A 20,452-nucleotide genomic window follows, 5' to 3' on the forward strand; every position below is an offset into this window, starting at 1 on the left:
TATAGCCACTGCTGCTTCCTCAAACAGAAAACAAAGGAAGAGCATCAAAATTAAACAACATCCATGGGGTTTACTCCCCGCTTCCCCTGAGGAAAAAAAGGAATGGAGAAAAAAAAAAAAAAGTAATTCTATCCAAGTATGGTAGATACACCTGACTTTACCAGGCCAGAACAACCTGTCCACACCTCGCTGCTGCCCCAGCACCCCCACACAGCGCCCCAACCCCAGGTGCCCGACCCTCCTGTCACAGACAGCGCACAGCCCGGAGATCACAGCCTGAGGAACGCTGCGGCCGCAGACTGGTGATGACAACTTTGTGTTCTGGGAATAAAAGCTGTAAAGGTGCAGACTGCAGGCACATATTTTAAACTTACATCAGGAAGCAAATGTGCATCAAATTTAGGAAGCCACATTTCTCCTCTGCTAGAATTAGTGCTTTGATTTATAGTGAGGTGCACAAAAGCCACAGCATAACAAGTTCTGATGCAAATATCAGGGGGGTCATTTCCTCTTTACAGCAGCATCTACCCTGACAACTCTCCACCCAAATTAGTGCTAGTGATATCACAGTCCCAATCCCATCTCACTTTATTAGTGTAAGTAGGTATTATCTGGTAAAATCAAAGGCTACACAAGGACTAGAAAACAAACCAGCATTATTTCCCTAAGAGGTACTAAGTACAGCTGGAGATAAATGACATCCTGCTCTCCAAAATTCAGAGTGGGAAGAAGACTGGAAATAGTGGATACAGTAGCTTAGAGAAATATACACCCAGCCTACTCTTTGTACAAAAATAATAATCTGGAAAGGATTTAAGCTTCCATATTGTAATGAAATGAAGACAAGTTCCCATGCGGCTACATATGCTCTGGATCAGAAGAGTTCTGTTGATAATTTCCCCTAGCATCACTAATAACACTGTCTTCTGTCCCACGTTTCAGTGCAATAATATGATGCTATGGCTGCTACTAAACAAACCAACAGTAACAACAAACCTTAGGTGCACTACTTCCAGCAGTATTCCGAGATTAGAAATAAGACATTTCACATTTGAGGGATTTAAATCCTTTTCCCTTTTGCAAAACAAATTCAAGATTCGAGATAGTTCTTGTAATCACTTAAAAACCCACAAATTTTGGCATACCTTCAAGCAGGTTGCTGCACTGTTAAAATGACAATGGTTCACACTGTGATGTAAGTACAATCTGATGTAACTTTCTTAATATTCCACTTTTCCATAGAAATGGTTTTCAACTTGCTGATTTGCAGAACCCTCATTCTTTTTTCCAAGGGAAATGCATAACAAGCTTTTTTCAATAGACTTGGCTTTTCTTCATTATATTTCACAAATATCTTGAAAGTAGTCAGTCCATAGACCCAGAGGGTCTGCCAGACATAGACTGAAAACTGTATGGAGATTTAAAATAATTTTTAAAAATAGTATTATGAAGAGCAAAATAAGAGCACAAAAAATATATTTCAGGAGCCAATACATAAAAGCAAACCACTTCCTAAGAAAATTTCTTTAATTTTCATTTTATGGAAATACATCTTTTGTTTTTATTTCCATGATACAAAAATGTTAAATATCAAACATTTTCTGAAATCTACCAATGCAGATCTTTTTTAAACAAATAGAGGGCTGGTACAGTTAGCAGGTTTGTCACAGGTACCAAAAAACATTTTTAACAAAAACCCCACAAGATGGGGAAGAAGCAGGGAAGAAATAGATAGGGACTTAAGGGTGAAAACAGCAGCAGAGGTGAAAACAAAGAAAAAACTACCTCCCACCAAGAAATTAATATTTAAGGAGCACATAAATTATATTTTTGGAAAAGGGTATCTGTAAAGTTGCTATTCAGATGAAGACTGGCTGCACTGGAGGTGAAGTAAAGAATGGAAAACTAAAAAATGATTTCTGGATAGTAACAGGTAAAAAGCAATATGTGAAACTGCAGTTCTACCTGTATCAAGAGTTCTGACAGCACTCTGATGTTGCCTGAAAAAATATCTAAAGATTAGGAGATTTGTGGTAACTCCCCTCAAGCACAGGAAAGTCTAGCACAAAATCATAGACTGCCGGGTCTTTTTGTACATTTCATAGCCAACGTGCCAAAGTGGATGACTGAAATACACTTAGTCTTGCTTCTTAAACCTAACATAATAACAGCAAGGATTTCACTTGATCAACAACAAGATCATATACTAGTCAATATACACACAAGTAAAATTGACAGTGATTGTTCGGTAAACAGCTTAAAATAATTAAACTGGTTTTCAGGACACATACTGATTTGTTAACACCACTTCAGTTAAATAAATTATGGCTTCCAGGAGGTGTGTTCTCACAACTGCTTTCAATCAATTCCACTTGTTAAGGCAGTTATTTCCTACCATGTTTCAGGGACTTCAAAAATTTCAGTGGAATTACTTGTGAGGCTTCCTAAAAAGACAGAATCAGAAAGCTCTATATTAATGACTTCAGTACACAAATACTGAAAGGAAAGAAGTAAAGTCAAGAATATTTTGGTTCTTTCAAATATACAAAATCCTATTTTTCTCCTCCAGATACATTATTTGCAAGTCAGTATTTACAAAGAGAACCCAACAAGCTGTTTAAAAGACATCCCCCATCCTCCCTTCTATTCTACAAGCTGCAATAACTCACAAAACATAGTGAAAACATCAGGTTGAAGCATGATCACCTGTCACCTGTCTGTATTCAGCCAAACACACAATTCCAAGTATTCTGGCTAGAAAAACATCTTGCTGTTGAAGTCAGCAAAAAGAAATTCTTAAATCAGCCCTATGTGAAAAGTCTTCCAAATAAAAGCAAGTCAGACAACGTTAAATATGAAACAGAACACTGCATATTCTAATTTATACATCCTAACAGTTTTTAGAAGATAGGAAAAGATTTATAATTTGTATTAGAAACACTATTGATTTTCAAGCACTATATTGAGTTCTTACAAAAAAAAAAAAAAGAAGAAAAAAGAGAAGATCTATAAAATACCTCAGAGAGAATAAAGACCATAATTAGGGCAACTCGACCTGTAAAACTGTCAAAATGTGAACTGTCTACTGTTTCTTCTGCTTTTCAAAAATCGCAGTCTCCTGAAAATGAGTTTCTACAAGCTGCAACAGCTAGCAGTTCAAGAAATGTGAATGATCTGCTCATGGACCAGTAAATCTTTCAAACAAACATCAGCTTACTCTGAGCATGTGGTAGACTGCAAGAATCATTAAAGATGACTGTGAGCTACTCATCCAAAATGCTAGGAAGGATATTAAGCACACTCACTTTTCCTCAGGAAATAAAAGCACAGCTATGTGATTCATAAAGGCTAAACACTGCAAAATCTGAAAGGCCTGCCTACGATTAAGATCCCAGTAGATGGGCGCCAATCTGGCAGCTCACTCCTCTACGAAATTTTCTCAGCCAGTACTTTGTCAGATGTTCTAGAGAAAAAAGGATATCAGCATTGTGCTAAGTTGTGTGCAGGAGGGGCGGTGCGGGGCAGGCAAGCTGACTCTGAAAGTTTTGGCTTAGTTATAAAGGTAGATAACATTCTGACCAGATTGAAAAACAGCACTGGTTCCTCAACTTACAGAACTATCTCCCAAATAACAGTGAATAAGGAATGCCGGTGCAATGTCATCAAGATAGTCTGTGTTAACGTTTAGAAGTGTTAATTACAAGAACACATAAATTAGCCTTCAGGGCAGTGGGTAGATTTATTAAAACTGGACTCTTTTGCACGCAAGAGAGTTTTTTTTAATGATACACATATTGCAGACCAAGCTACATGCATTCATTCATTTTGAGATTCCTTCTAATCAAGCTTAAGTGAAAAGGTCTACATGAGGGGAGTCTTGCAACTGCTGATGATTTGTTGGACTAACAGGGAGATCCTAGAATCCTGCTTCCAGAATTCTTTTACTTTTGTTTATGATAAGGTTATTTGAAGTTCCTGCATAACTAAAAAGTGTCATTGAAGAAAAAAGAAGAAATTTAGAATAGCTAAAAATATTTAAAGAGTGTTACTATACAGAAGAAAGTAAGCGAATAAGAAATCAAATACATCCTGCTTCATTTAGTTTGATGCAATTTTTTTTCAGTTTAAATAACGTACAACAAAATAAGTTGTAACAGTGCCTTAATGCATTACATTCATAGAAGTCCAGAAAAATTGAGACATAAAAAACAAACAAGCAAAAAGCAAACAAAAAACCCTCAACAACAACCTTCAGTTCTCTTCAGCCTAGGGCAGTTTCAAACAAAACAGAAAATAAAAAAAGAACATTGCTTTTACCTGCTGAAACTTGTTCTCTCTTGATTTTTTTGAACCTTTTGGCTTTCTTCTTAACATCTGGAGGTGACTCTGCATTGGAGTTTGTCTGATCTTCTGGAACCCCTTCCTCTTCCAAATTGTCAGAACCAGTTTCTTCCTGAATAGGACTCATACTTCTCTTTCCCACTATACTGGTACCTGTAAAACTGAAATGTAGAAAAAATATTGTTATCAACAAGTTAAGAATGACTACTAGATGGGTACTAGTTACTCTGTATCTATTAAATGCTTAATAAAGGAGTAATATAAACTGCATTAAGTGCTGAGCCATGACATCACATTATCTGGAAGATGTGACTCAACTGTAAGAGTCCATAAAAGTCATCAACTAGGATGTTATGCAAATGAAGGTATTTATTGTTTGTGATGTAGATGTCTCAGGCTTCGCTGCTATTCTGCTGAAATCACTCAGCTCTAGTGTAATTAAAGCTGTTCATCTTCATACTGGAGGCTTCCACATGCTAAGTTCATCTCCTCTCTCAAAACTACACTTAGTTTTACAAGTATTTCTACTACAGAGAACACATCATGCACATGCACTGAGAGCTCTGTTTCATTCGGGATACACTGAGGTAATGCTACAGAGATTTTCATTCAACTAGAATGCAATTATTAATAACAAAACAAGATGGCTATTCTTTCATTCAATATTTAATTATTTCTAAGTTACAGAACAAAACTTTTAAATGTTGCATTTTTTTCTTTTAGTCACTACTACAAAGAAGCAGAGGGTATCAATAAGGTTCAGGTAAAGGAATATAAAATCTAGCTATATAGTTTTGGCTTTGAAGTGGAGGCCCTTTTTCATCTGAACATTTTAGAACAGACTCTTTCTGGGATGTCCAAAAGCAGTAAACAAACATGAAACTGATTATGCTTCATGCTCTTACTTCCACCTTAGGAACACAAACACATTTACTCTGATGAATAGCTGGCTCTACCTCCAAACATTCACACACAGAAGGCCTTCCTGAACGACCTCTTATAAATCTTGTTTTCAAGTCACACCACAACACAACTACCATCAGTAGAATGATGAAAGCCAAAAAGTTGTTTGGAAAGGGAAGGGGGTGGGACAGGAGCAAAGAGCTCTCGTGAAAACAAAGCATTCAGAAAATTAAAAATTACAAGGGCTTGCTCCAAAAGTAATGCCTCCTATTTTGTGATGTCAGCCCACGATGTCAGAGGCAGCTGTAGGTGGGATGGCAGCAGAGGCTGAACCTTCCCACCAACGTTCCGTGCCGTGGTGTTGCTGTGTGACAGATGGCAGCAGAGGGGCACTGTGACAGAATGGCGCCTGAGTGGAAGTGTGGGTGGAGCAAAGGGTGGAACTGAGTTCCTCCATGGGGAAAAAAGGGCCCCCAGTGACACTTATCAGTGCTTGTGAACATTTATGGAGACTGAACAGTGGGTGTCAGTGCAGTAAGAATGGGTGGTGCATTTCAGCAGTGTTGACAGTGACAGCGGTCACCTCAACTGGTGCAGCAGATTTTTTGGGGGGGCACAGAACATTGAAAAAATCAGGTGAGCATTTTCTCTATCAATTGGCAAGATTGTGCTCTTTGTGTCTGTTGTCGCTTCCACGGACATAAATAGGAGGCATCACTACTGGAGCCACCTACTTGCTATTATATTAAAAAAAAATTGAAAAGTTTAAGAATTATACTTTTGGGAAAGGTATTCTGAAAAATACATAGGGAAGAAAAATCATGACCCATAAATTACAATTGCAGGACTTAGAGATACTCTAAGGGCTCTTAGAAAGAAACTTACTGTAAGGAATAAGTACAAAATAAAAAGTAATTTCAGGCTTCAGATTTTTCCTGCAGACAAAAATAGAAAACAAAACAAAAAAACAAAGCACACCAGAAAACAGGCAGCACAAGGATCAAAATGTAGGCAATCAAGTACTGTTGACTTCCTGCTTTCTCCTAAATTATTAGGCTTTTTTTTCTACATTTACTCATTCATTGCGTGGACTCCACATGACTACAGATTGTGAGTTTGGTTGATTTTTTTTTCCCCGTGTGTCCTATTCTTCTTTGGCCTAAAATAAGGTTCAAGAAGTACAGCAATGTTATTTATTCACTTAGCAATAGTAGCAAATGAGTATGGTTGTATATACGAGTCAGAGCACTAGTCAGAGCAAAGTTCAGTTTTCTAATTTTACCAGCTATTTTGGAGCACGTCCACCCGTCTGTCTCAATTTCCTTACTCTGCTGAGAAACAACTGAACAAAGTGGAAAAAACAAACTACAAGCTATTAGTAATTTTCCAATTCAGAATCCTCATCTTTCTGGATACCTAAAGCATCTAGAGACAGTCTTAGACTAGCCTTCAGAACACACAATTAACAGCTATCCAGGCAACAATACGATTAAAAAAAAAATAAAAAGATAATTGAGCAGAGTCCAAACCATTTTTGGGCAGCAAAATAAAGTTTTATTCTTAAAGTAAAATTACTAGCCAAGTTTAGGGAAAAAAGTAAGAAAAGCCTATCACATATCACCAGTTGGCAAATCTCCTTAGTTAACACAATGCAGTTTTTCTGTTGGTCACTGAAGATAGCAGGTGTGGTTGTGCATGTCTTCACCACAGGCAGAGTCCAGCAGCCCTCCCTGCCCAACCTCTCCTTTCTGCTGACCTATCTAAACACCAGCCTGTCAGGATGAAATGCCATGGGAGGAAGATGGTAGAAGGGAAATCTGGAGTTAAGAAAGAATTAATGAACCTTCATTACTTTCTTCTAAGTTTGCCAATGTAAGACAGAGGCTTTGCTTGTAAGAAACAGCCAACAACTTCACTACTGAATGAACATATTGCCACCATGGAGAAGAACAGCTATTCTGCAGCTGTGCTCCCTTCGCTGGCAGAAGCTGATGCAGTAAGCTTATTAAGTAATAAATAAATAAAGGATGAAGTAACATGAAGCTATTATAAGAGATCAGCTGCTAGCTTCTTCATAGTAATGAGTACTTAACTATATATGGTTCAGATTAATCTGGAAAAATATGCACATATACACACATATAATCATTTATAACACCATATGTATAAATATATTTATATATACCTTTAAAATATTTGTGTTTATATATCTCTGGAAAGAAAAATGCATCTACAGTTACCTTGAGTGAACTGAAAGATCACAAGGTTTGAAGTTACATGTTATACCTAAGCTGATACAACTGCCAGATCACACTGGAAAGAGGAAATATTTGCAAGAGACAAGTTGACAAGAGAACACAATCTATCGAGTAACAAAGAGAGACAAAACTAAAAAAAACATGCCAAAAGATCTGCATGGAAGGAAATTTGGAAGAGAGTCAAATCACTTTATTTCTATATTTAATGAGAACTAAAATTTATAGAACATCAATTAAAAAGAAGTTCAGTCTATAAACAAATTGAAGACTGCTTTCCAGGGTTATCAAAATGTTGATCATCCAAAAATAACATAACAAGGGTGCTTCTTGGGGAATCTCTCAATACAAGAAAAACAGATCCAAAATTTTCAAGGACATGAAGTGTTCAGGCAGACAACTCATTGAGATACAAAGAAAATTAAGGAAACAATTCACTGAAATTTATCAACAGCTTTCCACATTACACATTTGTGATCATCCCCTACTAATTTGAAAGATAAAAACAAACCTGCCTTGCAGTCTTACTGCTTTCCCAAGTATTTGTTAAAAGACATTACTGTCTGTGGTTCAAACCATAAGCCACCACACTCACTGTTTGTCTAGAATCTATGAGATGCCCAAAATACACGTAACAGCATTCAGTAAGGAAAGATACTTTCTCCAGTAGAAATAAAACTAGGACTGGCTATCTTCATTTACCTTCCTGTTCCTGAAACACAAGGATGACTCCATCAGGACTGCCTCAGATGGTAATTTATATCCTTCACTGTGGCAATATCACCATGGAAAATCATCCAAAAAAAGAGAAGATCATCTTTACGGTAGCATAAGAAGAGAGCTTTCAAAGTTCCCAAATGACAGCAGCCATGTAGAGATGTGAAAAAAATGAAACAGGTAACTTTTTTATTTTGGTTTTAAGAAACAGTGCTTCTCCATCAAGCTCAGAAGCTGTGAGTTGGCCTGCTCCCAGTATCACAATATTTCAAGTGTGCCTCATCACCAAATGCCCTCTATTCCTTTATCTATGATCTTGTGCTGTACCACTAACAATTTATATGCAAATCAATAAAATATGTGTACAGAGAAAAATGCCAGATATGAACCATCTCAAAAGTGCTACGCCTTTGATGAAAATATAATAAAAATAATGAGTCAGCAGTACAGAAAGTCTCACCTGTTAACACAGTGGTATCGACTCTGGGAAATGTAAGGTGCACCTTGAGTTTTCAACCGTTTTCTCTCCATCTCTTTCCAACTATCTTCCGTACATTTTCTCTTTGCTCGCTTTTCTTCATGTTTTTTTTCAACATATTCTGCGTATGTCTGGATCCTGTAACTTTCAGCATATCTGCTGGTGTTCACAGCTATGGGAAAGACAAGTGATGTTATAAACAAAACACTTAAATGACAACATGCCTTCTGAGATAACTTAGTTTTAAGAGTAGAAGGCAGCAAACTATTTGTTCTATTCATACAAATGTCTTCTATCTAGTTCCACTGTTAGTGGCAAAACAAACAGAGAAATAGCTGTACCCTCCTAAACCCACACTGCATGTTTGAATTACATATTCAAAATACTTCTGAGTGAGACTTCACACAAGAAGGGTTAATTCTTTTAAATTAGGAATCATCAATTCTTCAGTCATAGTCCTCTTCCAGACTGCTTGTTGGCAAGAAGAGATTTCCTGGATTTTTTCCCTTTTAGTCTCATTACTTAACCCAGCAGGTTTATTTTGCACGTCTGCCAGGAAAAGACGACATTTGCAAAGGCTCTGCCAAAACTCTGTTTGATTGCTGTGAAACATAAGCTTATTTGAGCTGCATTTTTTGTTGCTCAAGATATTGGTGGAAGCAGCTAACTAGAATCAGCTGCTGCCTCCTCGTATCTTTCTAATGTTCCATATCCACTTAACTGAAAAAAGTACTGCCAGCTGGAGGTAGAAGGATTTGAGTCAACACAAAATTAGAGGGACACACACAGAAAGAAAAAACCGCCACTGCCTTCACTCAGCAACAATCCACCAGTGTTCCTTTGAGTCCCGACACCTTTGCAGAGCTGCTTTTAATCTGTAAGCCAAGTTCTGGCATAAAGCCATTGCTGGAACAGATGAATCAGCAAATTAAACTGGCTGTCAACTGGTGTCTTCCACTGTTTTTAGCTTAAGTCACTGAAATAAACTGTCATAAATCAGTAAACCCATTTAAATATAAAACAACAACAAAAAAAACACATTCCTTTTCATGTATGCAGGCAGAGCACTTTAAAATACTGTAATAGTAAAGTGGAGATGAAATCCTTATTTTATTTGTGCACTTCCGACCCTTCTGTAGAAATTTCAGATGTGTATCACCTTCTCCTTTATAAAGTGCTGTCATCTCAAATGCAGGGTATTCTGCACTACATCACCATTCAGAAATGCAGGTTGGCTTTTTTCCTCTTTCAGAGTATGTCTTCTATTCTGCATATTGACTATGCTACTATGAAAGCAATTTCCTATAGTACAAGTCATGGCACATAGATGCTGCTGCTGCTGCTGTAAAGTCTTTCAAACTTATGTAAAACTTGGCATCAATATCTTGTATATCTATTCCCAAGAATAGATATCTGCAATTATGACTAATAGCCTCATGAGACTATTGCACTAATTAAAGGCGTGTTAAACATACTCCTTTCACACCCCTCACATTTGCCTGGACTGTGAAGTCAGAGGATCTGTTCCTAAGAACATATATATATACACTGAGAATATATACTGCCCTTGAAGTGAGGGTGCAGGCATCGTGAATGAATTACTAATGCTCACTGGAGTTACTGCATACCAGCCAACATTCCTAAGGGTAACATTTGTTTAGTTAAACTCAAGCTTGTTTTTACTTGCTAAAATCAAGCACATAGTTACCATGGATCATCTGATAAACAGTGATTTGTTAAAACACAATAACAATTTCACATTCTTTGTTTTGCTGTACACTAGGAGCCAGAGTTATGGCTCTTCCATTTAATTCCCTAACAAACCCTGCCTGCATTTAAGAAAAAGATAATCCATATTAAGCAGCCTAAACATCATTTTTTAAAACCCGTATGAGAATAAATATTTTTGGTAAGACAGCTCTTCTTTCTTGAAAGAAGACCATTTATTTTTAGCAGCATATTCACATTCCACATACATATTCACTTTATATGTATGGTTATACATATGAGTGGTTCTAAAGAGCTAAACCATGACTGTAACTAGAATATTATATGCTCAATTGAGCACAGAAAAGGTATATGCTAAAAATATTTCTCCATGCAAAGCACAACTGAAATGAAGACGTGGACAATTCTAAGGAACAACACAGACAATTAAATCTTGCATGGTCTTGAATGAAAAAGCAGCTCTCTGTAAGTTTTAAAAACATTTTCTCTGATGCTCTTTTGATGAAGGCTGTCAATGCTAACAAACCTAATAGAGCTACCTTAACTCTCCCATGCCAACTGAAGAAAAGCATTGCTTGAATGCCTTGTGAATTCTAACAAAATATATCAAACTAAAGAGAACAGAATTTTATTTACTAATTTTTAAATCGTAAAGTGAAGACAAATTTTCCTGTGAGAAACCTGTTGGTAATGTTGGTAACCAGCACCACATGGCTGCATTTCATTGCATGGGTTGCAGCTGAAAAGTCTTAGTAGACAGACATTTTCTCAACTCTATTTACAAAACAAGTTACCTAAACTTGATAGCAACACACACTAGCAAGGCAGGTATTTTGTTGAGCTGGATGTATTCAGCAAACCACTTGCTAAAGCTTGGATCAAAAGAAAACTTGATCCTGAAAATAGTTTTATTCACTTTCAGCAGAAGTGTTGTACATAAGTCTACTTCTCATAATGTCAAGTAAATATATTCCAATTGTGGCTGAAGGAAGTAAAAAATAATGGCTAATTCAGGCACAGATTGCCTGCCTTCCATTTTCCATAGCAGCTGTGCTGCTGCAAATCCTTTTGCCCATGCCAAGGTAAGTACTGCAGGCTCACACAGCCTTCCCCAATAAAGTGACACTTCATTAGCGCGCTCCTCAAGATCCTTGTCCTCAAGGAAGGCTAAAGAGGAAAAAACCCTCACTGCAAACTGTTTATAAAAATAAAATAGTCAAGAGTTAGCTAGAGCAAGGTATTGAGGTCTCACCGAAGGATGATCCTGCACTGAGGCATCGTGAAAGGAAAGTCTGGGTTTGCTCTGAGGTCAGGAGACTATTAATAATTTTAAAATAACTGATAGAAAACACTTCAGCACATGGAAGAACCTAATTGTTCAAAAACTTAGAATGTAGTGCAGTTTTGGATCCCAGAATCGCTTAGAAACATTCAAATGCCTTGAAGAAGTTAAGAATTTACTCAGTCGACACAATTCCAGAAATATAAACCCCATTCACTCTCTCAGAGATCATCAAAATGATTTATTCAGTCTTTTATTCAGCGATAAGGAAAGAAGCCTCAATATCACTAATAGGAAGTCTCAAGTCTCCAAGTACCAGATGCAGCATTCAGTACACGTGCTTCAAGAAGTTTCTGACTCTTCAACAACCTGCCTGATGTTTCCTCCCCAAGGGAATCCATCAGACTTCTGTGTATGGATCGCTCCTCCTCAGCTGCCCAGACTTTAAACAGGCTGGCAGCTATTGTATTAAAACATACCAAGTCTCAATATTTTGTGAGAGAAATTTTAAGTACAAAACATGCAAGAACAAATCAGTGCGTCAGACACCATTTCTCCATTACAAAATAGATACGTTTTGTTACTAAACTCAGTACCTAATTTCACAAGCCGCACTACACAGACGCACACACGGACAGGGCAGGTCTATTTCCTCACTTCTGGTAATCCATCTACGAAAGACTGATGCACTTTTTTCCTTTTCTTCCCTTTCTCTGTTTTACTGTTTTCGCCCTGTTTTACTGCCATTCAGCACAACTAGGAACAGTATAAAGGTGAGACTCTTAGTTTTACAGTAGCTAGCATTATTCTTAAAAGTGCAGACAGGAGCCTGAAGCCCCATAGTACTACTCTAATATTTTAAGGAAGTTTTACTCAAATGCACTTATTTATGTAACACAGCACCTTTACAAATCCAGATACACTTGCAAAAAACACCTTCTATGTTCCTTTCTTTGCTACATTGTAACAATATATTTTTTTTAATTTAGGAAAAAAAACCCTGAACTTGTCTCACATGTCTGTAGGTACCACTGTTGGGTCTTGCACTAAGCTTACATCATAACTTTCTTTATAAGCAGAAAATTGAGGTGAAATGCCGTTTTAATGCAGGACAGTTGGTGGCATGGATTCAAGCACCTCCATGCAAGTGTGCAGGCCAGCAAAGCATCAGGCCAGCATCGTCACCTTGTCTGCCCTGCTGCACGAGCTGGCTAAGTAATTCAGCATTCCACTTACCAGGAGAAAAAAAAATCCCTCAACAAAGAACACAGAAATGATGTATTGTCCACTGAGACTGTCCATACCACGCACTTGTAAGCAGATTGTTATAAAGGATTTTAACTTTCTGAAGTTGCAGTTTAAATACTGAAAGAATTCAAACTATTTACCCTTTGCACCCTGTTTAAATTCCTCAGTAACTAAAACAAAATCTATGGCACATATTTCAAATAATCCCAAACAAACGAAAAGGCAGTGATGAGAATATTGTTGCAGATAACTGACAGCAAATCTGTCCTCCTAAATCTGCATCACTAGTGCTGAAAGCTGTAAAACAGCTGTGCTGTGAATTATGCCACCAGCTCTACTTTGAGATCAAGACTAGAACGTATCAACCAGCAATTCCGTTTCCTGTTACGGACAAGATTCCCCAACTGCACAAGTACAAAGTTCACCTCACCTCATTCCCAGCACTCACTAGCACAGAACTGCTGGTGGAACTAGCGTGCTCAAATTTGTTAACATACAAAAAGAGTAAAATGTGCAGAACACTTCCTTTCTGGTAAAAGTTCTCTTTGAGTCTGGTTTGATACTGGTCTTTGAGTACCAGTAGACACTGAGAACAGACTGCTCAGGTATGAGAGACTTCTTGGAAAGAAACAGAATGCATTGCCATTAATTTCATCTAGCAGCGTGTTACCAAATGGGAGAATCCCATTCCGTGGTTCTTAGCAAGTCACATGGTCTCATGCCCTCCTTTATGGTGTTTCTGATGATTTCTGAGCAGCTGCTGAGCTGGTTAACCACACTGAGCCTGCAACAGTTTTTTTCTGAACACAAAATCAGATGCGGGAAAGCAGGGAGAGCTCACTGTTAGAGTAGGAAAAGAATCACAGAGTCACAGGGGTTGGAAGGGACCTGAAGAGATCACTGAGTCCAACCCCTAAAGCTAAAGCAGGTCCCTGCAATAGGTCGCACAGCTCAGTGTCCACATGGCTCTGGAATATCCCCACAGAAGGAGACTGCCCACCTCTCTGGGCAGCCTGTGCCAGCGCTCCGTCACCCTCACATAAGGAAGTTCTTCTGCACGTTAGTACGGAACTTCCTATGTCCAAATTTTAGGCCATTGCTCCTTGTCCGTTGCTGCACACCACCGAGAAGAGCCTGGCCTCATCCATCTGCCTCCCACCTCCCTTTAGAGACTGATAAACATTGATCAGATCCCTCTCAGTCTTCTTTTCCCCAGGCTGAGCAGACCCGTGTTTCTCAGCCTTTCCCCATAGGGAAGATGCTCCAGGCCCTTCAGCACCTTCGTGGCTCTCCTCTGGATGCTTTCATGTGAGCATTGAATAAAAAGGGATGACAATACCAAAATAATCATCTGTAACAGGCTATTTCCAGTCAGTGTTCTCAAGCTATAAGTTGTGGGTAGTTCCTTGACCTCGAAACCACTAGGGTCTGGTGGACCCAGCCACAATGAATGAAGAAAATCTCAAAAGCAAAAACTGCTTTTCTGCATAAGTAGAAGATTTAGTTCCAATAAATTCAGAGCCATTGGTCACTTCTCTGTGCAACACAGAGGTTTTGTCACTAGAATCGCAAATGCTGCTGGCTTAGAGAATTTTAAAGCAGTTGAAGTCTCATCTTAGTTCTGAAGTAATTTCAGAAACACTTACCTATTTGTACTTGTTCTGGCTGGCTCAATGATACAAATGCTGATGTATCATCAATCCATGAAACCTGAATGTTACCTAGAAAAGGCAAAAGAAACGATTGTTTTTATCTTAGGCTCAGTCACATATTTCATCTGTCATCTGGCACAATAGATAAGAAGATGGTCAATTAAGTGCAACTTCAGCTGAGAATTTTTTTTATTTTTTTTTAGCAACAAGATTGAACAGTAAAAGTGAACAATGCATCACCATTTATACATGAGCCCAGAACCACTTCAGAAAGAGTGACCACTGCATGTTCATCCTGTATACCCTCAGACTCACTTGAGTAAGGAGGAAAAAAAAAACTACGAGATTTGACTAATGCCTTCCAGACTCCTACAGGATTCTTCTGCCTTTTTGTATGTTTTTCTCCTTCCAATCTTTTAACAAGTGAAGTTATAATCAGCAGCTTTTCAGTCCTCACTCCATGTGCCCCATATATTTTCACAACAAAAATCAAAGCAATTTTGGTATGTAATTTCAGTTTTGTACCAAAATAAAGAACATCTCTTGGGGTTTCAAAACCAGCCCATTCTTCAGAACTGCAGCATTTCTTGAGGGCAAAGAAAGGACTGGCCCAAGTTAACACTCACTGTTCCTTTTCCAATACAGCCACAAGATAAAAAAATTCTGGTAGTATAGGGGGGAAATGGTGGCTCACACAAGCAGACAACTCTAAGTACTGCAACACTAAGTCCTCAAAATCTGGTTTGTGTCACACTACACACTATTTCCTGGATGCACAATGAAAACTTCATTTTCACAAATAAGAGCAGATCAAATACACAAAAAACTCTGCACCTCATTTGGAAGTTGTCACAAGTGGAACAGTGACTGGAATTGAGTTCCTCCATTCATCAAACTTACATTCCATTTTCTACGGGAATAGCTTAAAGTGTAACACTGGCACAAAAAATGCTTACAAAGGAACAAACGTAGGCAAAGATTCACACCTCAGACACAAGGACTTACTCTGTCGTCTGAAATCCTTTTACATCTCCAGTCCTTAGAAGTCCATACACGTCAGATACTGAAAACTGGTGCAACTTTTTTCAGGCAGACTAGGATATGACATTACATATATCTACAGTCATATCACCATTTAACTTTCAGACTTTACAAGATTTTAAAAAATGATGCAAACTGACTTAAAATGCACTTCAATTTCATGTGACTTTCACCTGACCCATGAAAGGCACTAAAACTGAAAGATGTACTTGTGACCTCTAACTCACAAATCCCTGAAGTTGTAGGTTGCTGAAAGGCAGGAAAACTGTTTTACTCTGGCTCTGTTTCATACATTTCTTAATCACTTGCTACCTTCATTTAGCCAAAGAAAAAGAAATTGTTAGTACATCCTACTGTATTACAGCGAATAAAAATGATCACATTGACTCCACCTTAAGATTGCAAAGTTTCTATGCACCAACATCAGATCAAAGAAATAGCTGAATCTTTTCTGTGAGTAAGGGTTGAAGCATATATTAAAATTTTCCTGGTGAATAATTGAAAAGGGTTAACAGAGCTTCCACCTTTCTGGCAGGAAGACAGAGTGCAAAGAAAACAAAAACAGCCAAAGGAAACATTGGCGTGAAAAGGGGGAGGAAAGACCAGAAACGTACACAGAAATATAGGATCAGAATAAAATAATTACGATTTTAAAAGGTGCAGTACATGAAGCTCTGATGCCCATGTGAACCTAAGCTACAAAAGAATATTTAGCTAGAAGTTTTTCCTTAAACTAGATTGTTCACGTATCACAGGAACATTTTTTAAGCTCCATTTCTCTTAAAAAAAAAAAAAAAAGAAGAAAATAAAGTTAAGTAGGGATTTTTCAGCAGAGAGAGCCAGGAACAAATGTCACTGTGCGGAACCTGTAAATGAGTCTTAAAGTTGGATTTAAAAGTCACTTAAAGGATCAATTACATTTTTTTTAAAAGTCATTTATGCATCTTCAGATCAGCAAGATTCCATGAATATGCCACTGTTCACTTCCCTCTCAGAGAAGTCTCTCGTGTTCTCACAAATCAGGACGTGTAGGTTTGACTCCACTCAATTGGAAAAAATTTACGTAGCAGGTTTTTACAATATTCTGGTAGTACATGTTTTAATTAAAACCCAGTAATTTAAGCAGCTGTGAAAGACATGTACGAAAGCAACGAATTCCAACAAATACTATTTGAAATACCTTCACATCAGTATTTAAAGAAAAAAATGTTTTAAGAAACTGCACAGTACTGTGAGCACTTGCACAGTGAAATTACATTCACTCACAAGACTGTAAAAACTGTAAAAAAGAACAGGTTTCTACTTGGTATGCATGCAGTACTTCAGTTGCAAGTTTGACATCGCAGTCCCTTCAGCTGTCTCACTGCTTTCATTAGAAACTTCACAGGAGATTAGAACTCTAATTCAAGTACTAGGCTAAACCAAGTCAAATTGATTTTTCTATAAGGACAGATCAACGTTATTATTTAACTTGACAATTTATTTACAATCCAGGTGAAAGTTTAATTTAAAAACACTTTAATTCAATTAGCATTATAAATTGAAATAATTCACATCTGTTGCTGCCACATTTTGGGGGCTTTTGGCAAATCACTTCATCTCACATTGCCCCTCTCTCTATCCAGCTACAGCTGAAAAAGCATGGGTTCCTATAATTCTGGAAGGCGTCCTCTGCAGCCTGTTTTGAGCTCACATGACAACAAAATATAAAAGAAAACATGGATTAAGCATTATCCAAAATACTACAAGTTTGCAAATTTAAATCTGAAAAGATACAGCTCTAGAATCTGTGAAAAACAGATCAATTCCAATTCCAAATTGAATAGTATTTGGGATGTGTAAGCATGACCTCTGGTGGTAGTAATTCCTGCTTCCGTTTCACACCAACACTGAAAAGGAGTTGTTAAAATAAGTGAAGTTATATGGCTGAGTATTTAAAAGCCTGCAGAAACAATATCCAAGCTGCTCTTACATGGAGTTCTTACCCCTGTGAGTCTAACTGAAGAAAAATCTCAACAACTTACATTCTAGACTTATCAAATTTGAATATTAAGTTCTATCCTGCATTATAGTAGCATCACACTGCAATGCAGATAAGTCAGGAGGAACAGGGATCCTGAACAGACTACCGAATCACATTCTAGGTGAAGAAGAGACATAATATTACCGAAACATTATTATAGTTATATGACAATAGTTATTACTATAGAGAATCAGAGCAAGCACTGAAATGACAGTATTGAGTGTACTGAGGGACTTTCACCCCGTCACTGGTGATTAAACATCCTTATGGTTCACACTGTAACTCCTTCAATCAAGGGAAGATTCAGGTTTGCCCTAAATCCCTTTGCCACACTACAAACTATGACTTAAGTCACAGACTTCACTCCTCGTGGCTTGATCTGCCTACCATACCAATAGCTTTTCCCTTCGTTACCTACACAGCCTCAACTCTTTACCAGGAGAAGATATGAATATAAAGATGAATGTTCCACAATATTTAACAAGTACCAGGTAACAAATATTTCTGAAGAGCAGTTCAGCAGGGCAGACGTTTTAGACACATCACTACAAAGAAATTCCAAAAGGTATCTTTCAAAAATTACTAAATATGATTTATCATTACCTGTACTAAGCTCAAATTCGTAGTTCAAAAATAACGAAGAAAACCAGATGTATTTTCCATTGTCAGAGGGGGGAAAAAAAAAAAAAGACTTAAGGAAGAATAGATTACTCACCAAAGGCACTAAAAAGCTGGTAAAGGTCACTAGTCTTCCACTCTTTGGGAAAAGTGACATGAAGAACATGATCTCGTTTTGGCTGCACTGCAAAATAAGAAGTTATTTATTAGAATAGGAATTACCACTGTTATCTTTAGCACAACCTTTTAAAAAAAAAAATGGTCATATAACTTACATGGTCATATAATTTTTATTTTTTATTATTATAAAGAAAACAGGCCAAGACCTACAGAACAACAATAAGCATCAGGGAAAACTTTTCTGCACTTATGCATGAAGTAGATATAAAGATGATCTAGTACCTTTCTGTAAAGAAACTGAAGCAGCATTACATGCAGCAGGAACTATCCACAAAATTAATCTAATTGGGGCCAAGGTAAGTATAGAAAAATAAGGCAAAAAAGCAGCAGGTTCTTCATGTTCTGGCTCCAGTTTTAGTATGTTCTTAGCAATAATTCAATGATACAATTTTTCTGTCAGTAAAAAAACCTTAGCCCTGAAACAAAGTTCAAAGCAGTTTTCATTCTAGGTACAAGACAGAACACACACTGACAGACTTCTACTAATTATGTCTTCACTAGAAAAAAGCAGCATATAAAGGCCAACATACAAAAAAAAGGCACCAAAGATGTTATATATATACTGAAAGACATCTGGATATCTGGACCTCATCCAGTAAAGATCATCTGCACAAAAGAAATCAACGCTAAAGACCATGAAAGTCACTTTCACATACTCACACTATGTGCAACCATCATTTCTGGAAAAATGGCACAAACCAGCTATAATTGAGCAGAATAAACAAAGTGACAAACACTGCAACACTCTGGACAGTCAGCTAGTTAGCTGCACTTCTTTTTTTTTTTTTAAGCACAGACTCTAAGCATAACTACCTCCATAGTGTAGCTTTACTCTTTGCATGCTTTGCATGGTGTTACTTCTTTTCAAAAAGGCCACCTGCCAGCAAAAAAATGTCCAGACAACTCTGTCAGCCAACAGCAGTGTTTGAATCTCTGGCTGCTTTATGAACTTCTGTTTCTACTCAAAGAGCCACACTATGTGTACTTTTTTTTGAAGCTTAGAAGGTATCCTTGGTTCAGATTCTGCTGAAACACCTGCATCAGTCTGCTCTGCAGAGGGCACTTTCAGATAAAAGAGAGAGATTTTCAGAGTCTTTTTTGACAACTCTTCTAGGCAAAGCATCAAAATGATCCTGTAATTTGGCTAGCAAGCAGAAGCAGCATCTTCACAGTTTAGTAGCTTTGGCCTTCTCTCAATGATCCAAAGTATTTACCTACACTATCCTCCCACTCAGTATCAAACTGGGGAAATATAATCAAATAACCATTCCACTAGATCTGCAGAGCCACTGCCCAGTGATCTGATCACCTCCTGCATTTGAAGATTACATACATGCCACTACAGCATATATTTACCTCTCCATCTCTCTAGAACTACATTCTGTTACCATTAAACTAGCACATAACAAAAGGGTCATCTTTCAGTCTGAGCTTTCCAACACGTGTGTGGAAAATGTCTTCACAAAGACACAACACTCATCTGGAAGAACCTCTGAAGACATCCTCGTATCTCCAAGATGCACCACATAAGTCATACATAAGACACTACAAAATTAAACCTTCACCTAGGTAAAAAACTAGCTGACCTGCTGGACTTCATGCTTTTTTAAGTCAAGGCATCAGTGGTAATACTCATCCAAAGCTTTCTCCTTCATGATATAATATTCCAGAAGAATAAGGATGTACTAGTAAAACATGCTTTAACATTAGCAAGTTATTATAGCCCCCTGCCTGTAAACTCGAAAAACTTCAAACGTTTAAGTAATATTTCAGATAATGTTTTTTAATTTCTCAAATCATTTCCTAATGTGGCAAAAAAAAAATCTGATATTTTGGCTGAAGTTAAGGAAAACTGCGCTTCAGTGCTACTATATGGCAATTGTGAAGAAAGCAAGCCAAGAGATTTTTAGGATCATTTGCTATTCAGTATTTTGCATCCTGTACTCACTGCCAAGGCGTGGGGGAGAGGAAAGCACGTGAGTCACA

General features: G+C 37.6%; 1 protein-coding gene across 1 annotated transcript in view; it reads right to left on the reverse strand.

Annotated features, from left to right (window-relative positions):
- Positions 1 to 205: 205 nt before the first annotated feature.
- Positions 206 to 20,452, reverse strand: part of PARN (poly(A)-specific ribonuclease) — a 36,254-nt gene continuing 16,007 nt past the window's right edge. The window contains 5 exon segments of the mRNA XM_010719707.3: positions 206 to 2,444; positions 4,318 to 4,502; positions 8,677 to 8,866; positions 14,599 to 14,673; positions 18,384 to 18,470. Of these exon segments, the coding sequence (XP_010718009.3) occupies positions 2,392 to 2,444; positions 4,318 to 4,502; positions 8,677 to 8,866; positions 14,599 to 14,673; positions 18,384 to 18,470 (590 nt within the window). The 3' untranslated portion in view covers positions 206 to 2,391.

Source organism: Meleagris gallopavo, chromosome 16, assembly GCF_000146605.3.
Source record: "Meleagris gallopavo isolate NT-WF06-2002-E0010 breed Aviagen turkey brand Nicholas breeding stock chromosome 16, Turkey_5.1, whole genome shotgun sequence".
Lineage (NCBI taxonomy): Eukaryota > Metazoa > Chordata > Aves > Galliformes > Phasianidae > Meleagris > Meleagris gallopavo.